Here is a 16,337-nt window from a genome sequence, read left to right on the forward strand (position 1 = left end):
AAACATGTGGTTGACAAAGCAAAGTACTTCGCTGAAGTCTTCAGGATAAGCCGAGTGCCGATTTCTTTACTGTTAGAGCCCTCTAATATAAAATCTTCCTTAAGAAGAAGACCAAGTTCAGTCGATTAATATTTAAGCAAACCACATTGAGCTGGCTGTGTATAGTTATAAGATTATAGATGACTACGAATTTATATACTAGGTGTCGTTCCTTGCCCTCCTACTTTTACCAGCTTGGGTGGGGGGGGGGGGGGTGGACGGAAAAGCGGTGAGGTACCCCTTTACACTCCCCTCCGGTTCCTCCAAGTAAATAGCCTACGTAAACTGTGTAAGCTCAAACTTTCCTTGAAAAAATGTCCGATTATGACGTGCGACTATAATGTCCGATTTATTTTAGCTGTCCTGGCCAGACACAACTAAAATACTGGGCACCTTCTGCACACTCATCAAATCACAACAGCTTGAATATGAAGAAGTGGAGATGCTATTCGTTTTGAAAGAAACTGAATTTCCTGAAAAAGGAAAGTGTTTGATCGGGCTATAAAAGGTTTACTGGTTCCCGCCAATATTTGCGTCGCGGATTACTTAAACTTCAGGCCAGGCAGGACAAAATAAAATCATGACAGATTGCTGTAACGTTATAGAGCCCCTGCTGAGCGATAGCCTCCTCTGCCACGCTCGAGCGCAAGACGCACAAGCGTGGAATAGGCAGCCCGCACCGCAGGTAGCCTACAGTGCGTGGTCATGACACACGAAGGACAGTCGGCACAGCAGAATCGTAGGACAAATTTTATTACAAAATTACGTTATTACTCGGTTCAAGTAAAATTTTGCCTTACTTGTTAGTTTCTCAGTCTGCAGCCGAATAACCACTGTCGAAAGTGGGGGGGGCCCGCCCCCCCAACATTTCTCAGTGGGGGGGGGGTCTAGCCCCCCCCCCCCCCACCCGTGGTAGATACACCTATGTCGGACGCACAATCCGGACATCACCGGCGGCCGTTATGCCCCCGACGTTTCCTCCGAGTACACCACCACCCATGCCGGAAGTAAGACCACGTAAAAGAGACGTAATGGCGCACTGCAGACCGGCGGCCCCTCTGCTACCACTGTGGAAAGGCAGGTCACCTTTATCGGGCTTGTCAATATCGTCGAGTGGGACTACGTGGTTTCCCAGTCAATGCACCCTGCCCTCGGATACGTGAGCGCCCTTACGAAATCGAAGAGTTTTTGTCTTCGCGCCATACGCTTCAGGGCACCCAGCAACGGGAGTCGCGGTCAACAGCACCAATGCGCTATTGGTCGCCGAGTCCACGTCCATCATCAATTCTCCCGAGACGTCGTTCACCTAGCCCTCGGCGGGAAAACTAGAGCCAGCGACCTGTGGAGGCAAGGCCGCTGATACTCGGAAAACTGAAAACCCTCCATCGCTAACCCGACCGGATGATGGCAGTTACGCAACGACGGACAAGTGCAGTAATGGTGACGTTACCTCCGAACTGCTAGTCACCATCGACGACCTTGAGGCTATTGCGCTAATAGACACTGGTGCAGACTACATCGTGGTCAGTAGCGTCCTTGCTAAGAAGTTGAAAAAGGTGCTGACTCAATGGACCGGACCTCAGATGCGTGCCGCCGGAGGGCACTTAGTCAGCCCCGTGGTAGTGTGCATAGTGAGAATAGGAATAAGAGGATTCGTGTACGCCGGTAGCTTTATTGTTCTCTCCGAGCGTTCCCGTGAGCTCATTATAGGTATGGACTTCTTGCAAGAAAACAGCGCAATCATCGACTTGCAAGAATATAAAGTTTCTTTTTCTACGGAGAAGGCTGTCGCCATGTGTCATACGGAGCAACTGGTTGCCTCACCTCTCCGTATTGTGGACGAAGATGTGACCGTGCCGCCACGTTGCAGTGTTAGAGTTCTTGTGAGAAGTGACGTTTTCAGTGATTATGATGGACTAGCGGTTGGAAACATCAGACTGTTTATCGAAAAGGGAATATGCATCGCAAGAGGTCTAGTGAACATTCGTGATGGATGTGCGGATGTCCTATGGACCAACTTTGGCAATGAGGTGCAGCATCTGGCGAGGGGAACAGCCATAGCATCCCTGCATGAACTATGTGCAAGTCGCGGATGTTTGCACTCTTGATAAAGCCCCGCCAGCTTCTGCAGCAGTAGACTGCGTCCTTCAATCAATAGACATCGACAGAGAGCTTTCATCACCACAGAAAGAGCAGCTTGTGAATTTGATCAAAGAATTCGCGGAGTGTTTTTCCACTTCTTCGAAAGTGGGACGCACTCCCGTCGCAAAGCCCCGCATCGTAGTCGAAGAAAATGTTAGAACAGTGCATCAACGTCCATACTGAGTAGCTCCAAAAGAACGGGAAGCCATTAAAGAAACAAGTAGAAGAAATGTTGAAGGACGACGTAATACAGCCATCCAATAGTCCGTGGGCATCACCGGTGGTACTGGTCAAAAAGAAGGACAACACCCTGCGGTTTTGTGTTGACTACAGAAAACTGAACCTCGTCACGAAGCTGGATGTTTATCCACTACCACGAATTGACGACAGCTTGGATAAGTTACGCAACACGCACTTCTTTTCATCATTGGATTTAAAGAGCGGATACTGGCAAATCTAAGTGGACGAACGAGATCGCAAGAAGACGGCATTTGTGACACCCGACGGACTCTATGAGTTCAAAGTACTCCCTTTTGGCTTGTGCTCTGCTCCCGCTACCTTCCAAAGGATGATGGACACTGTCCTCTCCAGGCTAAAATGGCAATCCGTGCCTCGTCTATCTCGATGATGTAGTAGTTTTTTCTTCTAACTTCGAGCAGCACGTGCACCGACTGAGAACAGTACAGGATGCCATTCGCGCGGCAGCACTATCAAACCGGAAAAATGCCACTTCGCATTTCGCGAGCTTCGGTTCCTCGGGCACATTGTTAGTGCTGAAGGTGTCCGTCTAGATCCTGACAAGATTACTGCAGTCGAAAACTTTCCGAAGCCACGAGACAAAAAGGCCATGAGACGATTCCTGGGACTCTGTGTCTACTACAGACGCTTTGTTGAAAACTTTGCCAAGATCGCTGAACCATTGACGCGCCTTACAAAAGAAAGTGTACCATTCGTCTGACAAGAAGGACAAGAGGATACTTTCGCAGAGTTGCGGCGACGTTTGCATTCACCTCCTATATTTGCTCATTTTGATGAAGACGCCGAAACAGACATCCATACCGACGCGAGTAACGCTGGTCTCGGCGCCATCCTAATACAGTGGCAGAATGGAGAAGAAAAGGTTATTGCTTACGCAAGCCGCAATGTATCGAATGCTGAGTCCAATTACTCAGCGACAGGGAAGGAATGTCTCGCAGTTATATGGGCCATCAGTAAGTTCCGCCCATACCTATACGGCAGACCATTTCGAGCGATCAGCGATCATCATTCATTGTGTTGGCTGGCGAATATCAAGGACCCTTCAGGAAGACTTGCTAGATGGAGCCTGCGTCTGCAGGAATATGACATCACCATCGTCCACAAGTGTGGTCACAAGCACAGCGACGCGGATTGCCTGTCACGTGGACCAGTAGACCCTTCATCCTCTGATCAAGAACAAGATTTCCCATTTCTTGGAGCTCTGAACGTGTCCGAGATGGCTCGTCATCAGCGAAAGGACCCGGAAGTACTCCCGCTTATCCATTACCTGGAGGGTCAGCAAATTCAGATACCACGAGGTTTCGTCCGTGGATTGTGTTCCTATCTTCTCCGGGATAACGTCCTCTACAGGAGAAACTTCGAACACAACGGTGAGACGTTTCTGCTCCTTGTACCATCATCACTACGAGCACAAATCTTAGAAGCGTGTCATGATGACCCATCGGCTGGCCATTTGGGTATAAGTCGGGCTTTGGCAAGAATCCGCCAAAGATATTATTGGCCGAAATTAATGGATTCTGTACAGCGCTATGTCAAATCATGCCGAGGTTGCCAAAGACACAAAATACCACCACTGATACCGGCGGGTCTGTTGAAACCGATAGAGCCACCGAAAGGGCCATTTGAGCATGTGGGAATGGATTTACTTGGACCATTTCCTCTCTCATCATCGGGAAAGCGATGGATCGTTGTAGCAACAGACTACATGACCCGATATGCTGAGACGTCGACTCTCGCAAAAGGAACCGCGAATGAGGTAGCGCATATGAGGGTGGGAATGGATTTACTTGGACCATTTCCTCTCTCATCATCGGGAAAGCGATGGATCGTTGTAGCAACAGACTACATGACCCGATATGCTGAGACGTCGACTCTCGCAAAAGGAACCGCGAATGAGGTAGCGCAGTTTTTCGTCACTCACATAGTACTACGACATGGCGCAGCTAAGGTTGTCGTAACTGATAAAGGGACAGCGTTTACTGCCCGCTTGATGCAGTCTGTAATGAAACTAACGCACACAGACCACAGAAGAACTACGGCATACCATCCGCAAACAAACGGCTTAACTGAAAGGCTCAATAGAACGCTCGCTGACATGATTGCCATGTATGTGGACGTCGAACATCGGACATGGGACAGTATTTTGCCGTATGCTACATTTGCATACAATACCGCACTACAAGAGACGACACACTTCACACCATTTCAACTTGTCTACGGTCGGACGGTAACAACGACCTTAGACGCGATGTTACTTGTCAACAATTCGAATGAGGATGACCCTGACATCAGCGAATACATAGAAAGGGCAGAAGAGGCACGACAGTTGGCAAGGCACCGCATCATTCAACAGCAAAGCGTCGACGCAAATCGGTATAATCTAAGGAGAAGGGATGTACAGTACAACCCCGGAGACAAAGTGTGGGTGTGGACGCCTGTACGTGCACGTGGCCTATCTGAAAAGTTGATGCGGCGCTATTTCGGCCCTTACAAAGTACTTCGCAGGTTAAGTCCCTTAAATTACGAGGTAATCCCTCAAGGTCAAGTGTGCTCAACACGACGCAGGAATCACCCAGAAGTCGTACATGTAGTACGAATGAAACCGTACTACGAAAGGCACTGAACGAAACTGGTACATGTGCTCAAACACCACATGAAATGTATACTAGCAAAGCTGTTGGCCCTCTGCACGCATCGGGACGATGCGTTTCAGGAGGGGGATTAATGCCACAAGTTATTCGGCACCCTTTGAACAAGCACGCCGCTTCGTCCTTTTATAAACTCCGCCACACAACTGGCACGCAAAGCGCGCAATACAACGCCGGATTGCGCGTGCCACGACACCACGGGCTGACGAAGAAGACTGGCGGCTCATGGAATGAGCGGCACGCGACGACATCTGTGAAGAAGAGGTAGACGAGGTTCGGACTAGCTAGCGGCGGACATCTCTGCAAAAAGTTGTGTGTCTTGAGTTGACGGGCCCAGGTTCGCCCTAAATAAATAGTTATTTTAGCAGCAGGCGCTGTATTTGTTGGTTACGATATTAGTTTTTGGATTGTGCTGATCGAACCTGCAACGTCCTAGCGAAGTGAACTGCACATGGCTAGAGTCTGAGCATGACTGTGACACTAGCGCTACTGAATTGGATGTTGGATGCTTGTGTTCCATTAAAAGATGTAGCTCCGCGTTCCTGACTGCGCAAATAACGATGACGCGTTTGGAAACCATCAACACGTTAAACACGTGGTCCCGTGCAGCAGCGATGGCGCTACTCGCTAGCGGCCTACTACTGCGGCAAATCCGCCAGGCAGGCTCGGTACGTACTACCTCGGAGTGCCGTTCAGTTCATACGTCAATTCTAGTTCATGCAGTCTTCTGTAGCACGCCCAGGATTTCGCAAAGCATCGTTGATGCACGGAAACGGAGCCGCTAAAATATAACCTTTCACACCGCAGCAAATAATTAGGTGGCGAGCACTTAGCACTTTCCATGGTATGGGAAAGTATTTTCGTCTCACATTCATTTCAGTGCAGCGCATGGCTTCATCTGGTAAAAGTGGCACGGGCCGTACGTCCGCACGTCCTATCTGTTCCCATGCTAAGAAACGGGTTGACCCTCCTCCGGGAGCCATCTTGAATCGAACGGTGCGCCAGCTATAGCTCGTGGGCATTGCGAATACCAACTGGTAATATACAGCTATACAGCTGGCATACCAGCTGGTAATACAAAAATTCGTAAACAGGGATTGTGTGCTCGAGCCACCGTTTCGACATGTGGACTTGTCTTTTTCAAGGCTGTAACTGATATCCTTAGCGCTTGTGTGTATATGCGTCGTACTCTCTCCTCCAATCCAAAGAAAGGAGGAGGAGAAGGCAACTGCGAAATCGGGGACGCTATGAGCCGGTCTAGTAAACCTTAAAGCATTTCACGTGCACAACCACGTAACACTTTTCGCACAGCGTTTTGTTTTTTCCGTGGCAGCGAGAGCACCTTGTGTATTGTAATTAGGGCCAACATAATGGATTGTCCGGTCAAAACGACTTGGTGCCTGAATGGGGGAAAGGCGTGATTTTCCACGGGACCACTTACATCCGTGTGTCTTGAGGTAGGCCAGTGCGAGCGACTTCCGAAACCAAAGGTGCCGTATATTCCCGTTCTTTTCCTAATACGGCTGCACAGCGCTGTTCACGCATGCGGAAAGAAGGTGGTCAAAACAGAGAATGGTACCACATTTCCCCCTCTCATAGTCTTCTTTTATCCGCATAAGGTTTACTTTCCCACACAACAAGTGCGATGACATCCCTCTCCAAGAAATTCTCGAATGGCTCCTGGCGGAGTGAAAAAAAAAAAAAAACATTTTTCATCACGTTCGTCGTTCGGCCCCTCACTCTGGTATAACTTTGTGTCCCGTCTTGTCCAATGAGTGCAGGACTTGTGACCTTTTTCCCTGGCTCACTATCATTATCGTCTTCAATGGACGGGGACCACTTGTTGAGGTACAGAATTTCGGCTAGACAGGCATTTCCAGGCAAGCGAGCCATGCCAGTGTCATTTTCATCAGCACGTTTTACGTCATTCTCTACGACTGCAAAAATTCACTCACATCGCCCCCTGAGACCATATCTGCCCAGTGTCCTAAATATGAGACGGCTGGGTTTAGCGCCTTGTAACTTAGGGCCTCCTAACATTTTAACAACACAACAGTCTCCAGCTAATCTCTCACCTCCTATGAGCTGGTCGAAAAAGTATCGCAATAATCTGAAAAAAAACAAAGGGTCATAACTTTTCTTCCGCTCCATGACGTGTGCCGTACAGAGTACGCGTTCACCCGGATGAAGCAGTCTGTACGTGGCAATGATACGGACAAGCAGTGTTGGCGGCAACGCGTTAGAAGCAACGGCGTTACCGGTAACGCGTTACTTTTTTCAGTAACTTAGTATCGTACTCGTTACTATTTCGGAACTGTAAATGATAACGTACTTTGGTTACCATTTTTCGGTAAAGTGAGGTGTGACGTTACTCGTTACTTTTAATTCCAATTATCCTGACAGTTTTACACAAAATTCATTCGTCTTGTAGGAGCGCCTTTCTCGAAGCTCGCCCCGACGTTATTTTGTCGCTGCGGCAGACTGCTGTCGGCCCATCAAGCGTTGACAAAGCGACCCCATACGAGGTTCTTTCTTGCGCGGACGAAATTGCAGTGCGGAACAAATTGCTGAAGGTTATTAAATGAATCTGCTATAGTTTCGGCCACGTTGCTATCGAAGTTCAAGTTGTCGTTGATCATCGATGAAGCGAAGTGTAATGCAGTCCTCATAACCGTCAAAAGCGAGCTGTCCAGACCTGCTCGGCTTGTGAACATCAAGACTCGGTGCGAGCTCCAGCGCAATGGAGGATGACTTCTTCGGAAATGCCTTCTGAACGTAATCGACAACTGAAGATGAGCGATTGTCTCGATACCTTTGATGCCACATGGCATCTCCATGAGCGGGCTCAAGGAAACCTTTCCGCGCGTTCACCAGCTCTTCCTTCAAGTGAATACAGGAGTACCATGTAGTGCGTCCGTCGAGCTCCTATTTAGCGTAGGTTCGGACGTATTCGCTAATAAGCGACTCAGGCTTTCGGACTGAAGCTTTGAAACACAGCTGTTGCTTATATTCAGCGGTTTGTGGTTACATTAGAAAACTGTTCCTGCAATACACTAGCACTCTACTCGTATTCAAAATTAGTTTTGCTTCCTGCTATTTGCACTGTGCCTACGTTTCTGGTTATTGAACTCCTGAACAAGCGAGGCTGACCTTGAACACTGTCACATACGCAGTCGCAATATTTGCGGCAATATAGAGGTCAAATTGAAAAAAAAAATCAAGTTGTTCATGTGGACGAATAATTTTCCCCAGATTTATGCCATTGAAGCACTCTTTTTGTTGATGCAAAATTTGACCTGCTTGATTCGCTGTAAGTGGCGCTTGTCTTCAGCTAAAGAAGTAGCAATTTTAGAGCACATCGAAGAAGCGTCTTACAAGTAGAACACTCAGAAGATACGTGTTAAGTGGTTGCGTGACGCTCCCACGCTCGAGACTTGCGCGACACTTTGTGAGACCGTAAGGGCTAGCGAAGGTCTCGTATGGTCTCGTAAGATCTCGCAATGTCTCGCAAGGATCCGTTCAAAACTCCACGTTGCCTTCAATGCGAGCGATGATGTCACATCATGACGTCAACGATTTCACGTTCTCAGTCCATTCCAGTGCCCCCCCCCCCCCCATCTCCACTCTACCTTTCTGCACCTCATGTGTTGGTGCACTGCTTCAGAGAACGGCCTTCCTATCACCGATACAGGATGTGAGCGATGTACAAAGTTAACACGTAGCCGCAGCCCTTCACAATGTCGCATCGTCCTGAGCGTAATTAACAGGACGATACCAAATGAGCGACTCCAGTTAACTATTTGCTGATTGACATCGAGTCAATTGCAGTACATCCAAACAAGACAAGGATGGGGGGATGATTGCTGTTGTCGATGATCAAAATTTGATGCACGGGTTAAACCCCTTCGATATTTCCACGTGACCCTCATCATATGTGTTTCCCCACTGAAGTGTAATCACTGTTACTTACGCTAGTTACACAACGTGTACCACTAATTCGCTCCATCCATGCGATCTCACTAGGAGCAAATTATTTCGTAATACGATCAGTGACAATATTCGAGAAAGTTTTGACACAGGAATATACGCATTGCTCCCAGCGAGAAAATCGCAATATTTGTTAGCAGCTGAAAAATAGTCGCCTCAATGGACTCACAATATAGACTCGTCGATTTGAAACTAAAAATGAAAAATGCTGAAATTTTTTACGCTTCCCCGCGTTTGTTTGCCTACAATGTACAATCACTCTACATAAAAGGTTGATGAGATTGAGACAGACCCTCGAACTGAGGCTTGTGCGCGTGTATTTTGTTGTCGATAACATGTATGTTCTCCCACTGTCCTTGAGTTCCAAAAATGTGTAATTTACCGAGTTGCCTATGGCGTGAGGTTTCGTGATTGGCAATGATCATGTACTAGCAACGAGCCTGCGCCGGGTATGTGTTCTGCGCTAAGCACAATATTCCGCCAACTCATTCAGAATAGTTAAGCAGCGCTGCTGGACGAAACAAACACGCGCAAATACTTTTTCTGTGCGACTCTTCCTCCGTGTCCATTGTGCCCATCCCTACCCTGTCACCTGCACCTTTACTATAATCAGCTTTACTATAATGCACGTACTGTTGTACACCGCCACTTCGTGGACTCGTTGTTATATTGCCGCTATATCCTCCAGGGAGTGGCCCTCTATAACCCTCATGTGTACATTCACAAAAAGGGCAATTCAAAGTAAGCATTTTTAATCGGACGTTTGTCAAATAACCCAAGCGTATGGAAATTAGTGCGCTGCACTCGCTGTCTTCGGCTTCCCTTCGTACTCCGCACTTCGGCGATCTATGTGTCCGTGTTCGCAGAATTGCATCACGTGGGCGGAATCGCGCGCCTCTAATTGTTATTATAATCGTACCCTTCGGACAGCTGTCCGATTCTTGTTGCGAAATGGCGCATCGCTGCGTGCAAACAGCGTCTTTTATGCATGGACGGCCGGGCCTTTCATCGAACATAAAAGCCGCCCCTTTTCTGCTCTGTTTGCGCGCCACTGAGCGCCCGTGTTTACGCAAGCCACTGCATCGTGCATGAGGATGAAGAGAACGCGGTAGTACTGTTTGCATGGGCTAGGCATTTATTCGTATGTTTATGCGCGCGCGCCTCTTGCTTCCATTCACAAACGATCGTGCACTTGAAGGCCCTTAGCCCTATGTCGGATGCTCGGGAAATCCTTCGGCGTAGTTCTTATGCATGCAATCTATCGGGAAGCGCTTTGTTGATCGCTGAACCTTCCTATACTCGGAGCGCAAGGCTATATGCGGGAGGCGCACAGGGATAAACACGCCTATGAAGAAAACAGCCACGAAGATGTTCTCTTTATGAGTGGTGAGACTCGGTAATGGATGAACCTACGTTGTGCTACGTTGTTGTTTGCTTCCCGCACTGGGTGCACTACTACGCGGGTTCAATAGACGTCAGCGAATTCCGTATCGAATGGGTAAACGAAAGGGGAACTAATCGATGGGCCAATTTTTGCTTAGAACAACCGCGTGAAGCTAAGTGATGTTCAAGTGTTCTAATTACACGACAAAATAAAATTAATGAAGGCGACAAATATACTGAGCCACTCCACTCTACGAAGGTGGATGATCAGCGAGGCTGTTGAGCACATGACACAGAGGTGACACGGTGGAGGCCTGAATGGTATAAAATACCGGCTTATGAACGCGCCAATTAACGTTCAAATCCCTACGCAGAGTCAACTACGATACATCGACGAAGATACCACTATTGAGGTGCACATTAACGGATATTTGCTCAGCAAGCACCCCTATAAGAGCGTCCCCGCTTCAAGACACACGTAATCTTATCTGACCTGCATCATGCGCTTGGCGTTTCGTGCATGATCTTAATTTATATCACTGTGATCCAGCGTGCTTTTTGTTTAGTAACCAGAAGGGTTCACTATGGCGGCATCTACGAAAGCCAGCTTACGAAAACCAAGTTTTCACCGAACTCGTAAATGTCGGCTCCCATCGCAAACACAAATGCCTCGCTGAGGAGGCATTTTTCCGAGGGCAATATAAGCCTCCTGGTGTAAAAATGTGGAGGCCCTAAGATCATTCTTCATTATTCTATGTTGAGGCGAAAGTCTCAGCAAACACGAAATTTGACCGTAGGCGTCCCGCGTCGTCGGCGGCGTCTGGTATCCTGCGGCGTCGCAGACGAGTGGTGCAAAAATGATCACATGATGACGTCACTATACGACGTCATCATGGTGTCACAGATCGGAAAAAATTAGGACGTCAATTCTGGTGTGACGTGATGTGACATAACTCCACATGTTGCCGTTGTAGCGCCCTCCTTTCTGCGGCGAACAAAACCAGAGAGCGCGCGACCTCAAGAGAAGAAACTAAAGACGGCGCTTTGCAGTGGCACGGGAAGCCACGGCTCGTCTTCCTTGCTGGCGCCGATTCTGGTTCAGCCGTCTCGTTCCTCGTATCCTGTGACATCATAGAGTTTGCTAAAATTAACTAGAGGTGACTCTCGCGCTGCGATCGTTCAGCCACCATGGGAATGATGGGTAGTACACAAATTTGCCTAGCCTTCGTACTTCCGGGCTTCGAACTGCTTTATGGCTTGTTTATTGCTGCGTTTAGGTTTTCTTTCAGATAAAGAATGGATCGTTGTGAACTTCGTGACCAGATTTGAATTGGTGAGCTTAAAAACGATAAAGTGGTGAAGTGGAACTGCTGACTTTTGCTGAACGTCATTGCGCGACAAAGTGGATGCAGGTGACGCAGAGCCAAACGGAGCCGAAAGAACGAAGTTTAGACAAATCCGTGTACCACCCATCATTCCCATGCTGGCTGAAGCGCCATACGTTGCAGCTCCCATAGACACCAGCGCCAGAGTTCCCTCTAGCGTATATGAAACTCTATGTGTGACATAGGCCTACACCGTCATCACATGACATCGTAGCTCGGTCAAAGGTGGGCTGATCACGGAGGCGGTGCAAAACGAGTTCACGTGCCTCCGATCCAGGAAGCAGTGCGAAACCATGCTGGGTGCTGTTGCGACCAGCTTTTGCAGGCACCGAGACTCGGGAGGAAGATGCAGAGGCAGCATAAAGAGACTGAAGGGAAACTTTACGGCGGTTATTTACATTGTTCACATGCCGAGCACTTCGTTACTTGACGATCACCTCGTCTTACATGACGAACATCGTGTTTTACATGAAGAAGATCTCGTGTCGAATAAGCCCGCGGGGGCTCATTTTTTTGGGTCTCTTTTTCCCCAGATCCCTAGATGGTGGAATTGTTGAGTTGGTACGGCCCAATCACGTCACACACAGCGCTAATGAGGGTGCCGCCCACACGCACCCAGGTCAACGTCCTCGACTGGGGCGTGGCCATCGCACTCTGCACATTTGGCACCAAGGGGGTCCTTCCTTGCCATGCGAAGGCCGTAGGGCGATGGGTCACATGCTCGCACAACCGGGTGCATCAAAAGGTCCGAGCGGGACGGCTTGTCATCCGCGCTGACGCCGCTCTCTGGAAGGAAGATGTCGCGATCGGAGACCATTACATTCGTCTGGCATCTCCCTGCTTTGTCGGGCTGCATGGCGCCTCATTTCCTGTCTCGGGAGGACAATTCAAATGCTTGAACGGCTGTCAGCAGGCAAGCAGCCCTGCGGCACCTTGTTCTAAGAACAGGGAACGCCGCTTCCCCTTCAGCGCAGGTGCCGATCGTAACAGTGCACAAAGCTTTCGGAGGGTGGCAGGGCAGGATAAATACATCTAGGGGCGTATACATGATCGGCCGTTCATGTAGGCCTCCTAATACATAGACTGAGAAGAATAAGATGGGCTTCGCCTTCGAGTCGTCTTAGGTGAATGCAAAAGGGATCCTGTGATTTTTTTTTTGTTTGCTGTTAGCTCGATGCTTGCGCCTGTCCAATGCGCTCCAGCGTGCACGACTACGGCCACCTCGGGGAGTCGCAGGGATGCAGCTGTGTGTTGACATTCAGATTATCTGTATAAGCGAATCTCCGCCGGCATTCCTTGCACACGTTCGTAAAATCTAACAAGAAATCGACAATAAGGGTTTTATACAGGAAAGTATGACATCGGTTAAACAAGCGGACGTGGATAACATCGAAAAGTAGGCGAGATGCGTAGACATTGTCGCGCAGTCATCTTTTACCTTCATTTTTTCCCTTACTTCTATTTCCTACATGTGTCGCTAACATTTATGAAGTGTTCGCTCAATCTGAGAAGTTCTCAAGCGAAAGGTAGGCTAGTTCAACAAGCAACCCGCCACATCTAATTTCACAAGGAATTATTGTCAACATGCGCTTTCTTCTTTCTAGTCCCGCGGTGTCCCAAAAAGTCCCACTTGTTAAGTCTGCGAAGGAATTTGCCAGCTGTCCTTCGCGACGGGACCAGCTTTTGGGCTTGTGGAAAACAAAACCGGCTTCACTTCTAACGGCGAGCCGCACGGAGGCCCACAGAGACGCACGATGGACGGAAAGAACGCTGTCATGACAGCACTTACCTGTCAGCGGCTATAATCCGTGTCCGACAGATATTCCGTGAACCACCGAGTGTTCCTTTTGATTTTTCCGAGGAGGGGCAACTTGGTTTCAAGGGACAAGCTGCACTGCGGGCGACTGCAGTGGCGTGACGAAGACTGTTTCTCAAAGAAAGAGTTCGGATCATGCCAACGACAATGATCCTCTTCCCGGCAGCCTTGGTTTTCCGCCCTCTCCCCTTTCATGTGTAGAGATACCGCCGATGCCGTGGATCACCGCGCAAAGCATCATGCGGGCGTTGCGTCTCTCGCCTGCATCGTGGGTGACTTCGTAGGAATGCGCAGGAGATAACTTTGTTTTCATCGTATTTGTTCTTCACAGTAGACCCAGCCCTGAGGTTTAGTTGCCTACCGATATTCACTCTAGGGGGGCGATCGGAGATCTGTTCGTTCCGCTTGTTCGTTCTCCTGGGGGAGAACAAGCGCGCTGATTGGCTGAAGCCGGACAACTCACGCCATTCTAAGGGGCGTGGCCATTTCTTTTTTTTCCTTGATGTTTTCTTTTTTGATGACGTCATGCCGCGTCATAACGAGCATGTCGTCTGCTAAAAGTGAACGGAGAGCGAGCCCGTTCGCTCGCGTTCTCTCGAGCGAACAATGGCGTCGCACGGCATGTATTTCGAGTGATGCGGCGGTTGCGGCTGCCGCAACAGCTGATTTTGAGGAAATGGCGCTTGCAACGGTGCTTCCTTGCTACGTTGGCGTTTCTCGAAGCAGATGGTGCGAAATGCGTTTGAAGAGATGAGCGAGTGTGAATTCCGGCGTCGCTTTCGTTTCTCGAAACGTACTGTACCTTGGTTGTGCGACGATCTCGGCCCCGTCATCGGGTGCCAACGAACCAGTGGGATTTAAACAGAGCGGAAGGCGTTGTGCGCGCTGAGATTTTTGCGATCGGATGCTTCCAGCGAGCTGTCGGCTGCGAGGAATTCAGCGGCCTGTCGCTGTCGTCCGTCAGGAACACGCCATTACTGTCGCTCACGGGCAAAAACGGTGGGTGGCCTTTTCCGGAGACCACAGACGCGAAGAGCGAACAAAGGCGGCGTTCGCGCGGCTCGGGCAGATTCCCGTTGTGGTCGGGTGCGTGGATGGTACGCTCATCGCAATCCCGAAGCCCCATGGCCTGAGCTCCGCGGACACGACGCATTACATGTCGGGGAAGGGACTCTACGCATTCAACACCACGATCGTGAGTATTATTCATGCATTGTATGCGTAACGAATTGTTTCATTTATATCGCTTAAACTTTCCGCTTTACTGAGGCTGTTGCAACTGAGTATAATTGGGAGCGGTATTTTCGATCTATCCAGAACGGGAATTGGTTCGTTTCAGGGCACTTCGCTTAGGATAAGCGATGAAATCATGTGACGCGGAGTACACTTTGGTTCAGCGGCCTGCACAGTGCATAATATTACCGTTGCTCGTACGTCATGTGTACCCGAAGCTTGATTCTCGATTTGTATTTGTTGAGATTAGCGCTCCCAGAATGTGCCGTAGTATGTCCTTAATGTTCATTGTCGTGATGGACGTTACATGGATCAATACATGGATGGATGAATAAACTTTATTTCGGTCCCTCGGAACGCGCCCTAGCATGTACAATAAATACGCATTGTTTCATAACCCTTTTTTCAGTCGAAGTTTTTCGTGTTGTAGATATTTTGTGATACATTGCCTTAAACATACAGCAATAATTTGGTTAAAAGGCTTTGGTGGCTGAAAGATGGGTTGTTCCAAGCAGTAAACATGCAGACTACCCTTTGACACTGCATTGTCTTCGTGTTAGAACTTATGGCACAAGTCCTACCCTGTCGATGATTTGTCCATAGCTATGTTTCAACAGTCAGTAACAGTGAAGACAGATGTAGTTACATTAACATAATACCCAACATTGTACCCAAGGTCATTTATGGGTACAATTTTGACTGAATTGAATTCTGCAGACATGTGATGCCGACCTCTGGATGTCAGTCCATGTTTCCTGGGGTCATGTCATGACTAGTGGGTATGGCGGGGGAGCCCTCTCCGTCAGCACCTGGAAGCAAAACTTCGGCTTGCTTGGTAAGTGCTGTCAATGCTTGCCACATTCAAGACGTTATAACTACAGCTGTCATGCCGACCTCGTGCAGGAGACTCCAGCTATACATTAGAACCGTGGTTCCTGACACCAGTGCCCGGACGACCAGCTCGTGGCACCCCTGATGACCACTACAACAAGGCCCACACCGCCATGCGCAATGTTGTGGAGTGGTGCATCGCTGTAAGCTTGTGCACAGCTGCTCAAGCATCATTGCTGCTTGTGCAGCTCTGCACGACATTGCGTTGGCGGCACATGAGCCTGTTCTCGAAGGAAACGATGACGACACCGACGATGCTGACTGCTGCCAGCAGCAGCTGAGCTACCACCACCACCACCACCACAACGAGAGCCAGCAGCAGCGCAACCGTGTAGTGAACCTGTTTCGAGAACTACAGGGCCTGCATGCTTGAGCACCTGCGCAGAGTACGCCGCCGCCTGCAACGACCTCGGCAGCATTGCGTGGTGCGTGTTTGTCTTTGTTCAATGTGTTTGTCACTGTTTTTTTTTTACTACGCTTCAAATGTTTGCTACACATATCAACGAAACAGCGTTCTCCTATCAATGAATAACCCCCTTGAATAGGTTGGCAAAA

General features: G+C 49.0%; 1 protein-coding gene across 1 annotated transcript; it reads left to right on the forward strand.

Annotated features, from left to right (window-relative positions):
• Window positions 1–14,626: 14,626 nt before the first annotated feature.
• On the forward strand, window positions 14,627–16,084 carry LOC125756297 (putative nuclease HARBI1). Its single transcript, XM_049410774.1, has 3 exons — window positions 14,627–14,853; window positions 15,609–15,726; window positions 15,795–16,084. The coding sequence occupies exons 1-3, from the start codon at window positions 14,815–14,817 to the stop codon at window positions 16,061–16,063; spliced, it is 426 nt and encodes a 141-aa protein (XP_049266731.1). The 5' UTR covers window positions 14,627–14,814; the 3' UTR covers window positions 16,064–16,084.
• The last annotated feature ends 253 nt before the right edge of the window (window positions 16,085–16,337 follow it).

Source organism: Rhipicephalus sanguineus, chromosome 11 (genome assembly GCF_013339695.2).
Source record: "Rhipicephalus sanguineus isolate Rsan-2018 chromosome 11, BIME_Rsan_1.4, whole genome shotgun sequence".
NCBI classification, from domain to species: Eukaryota; Metazoa; Arthropoda; class Arachnida; order Ixodida; family Ixodidae; genus Rhipicephalus; species Rhipicephalus sanguineus.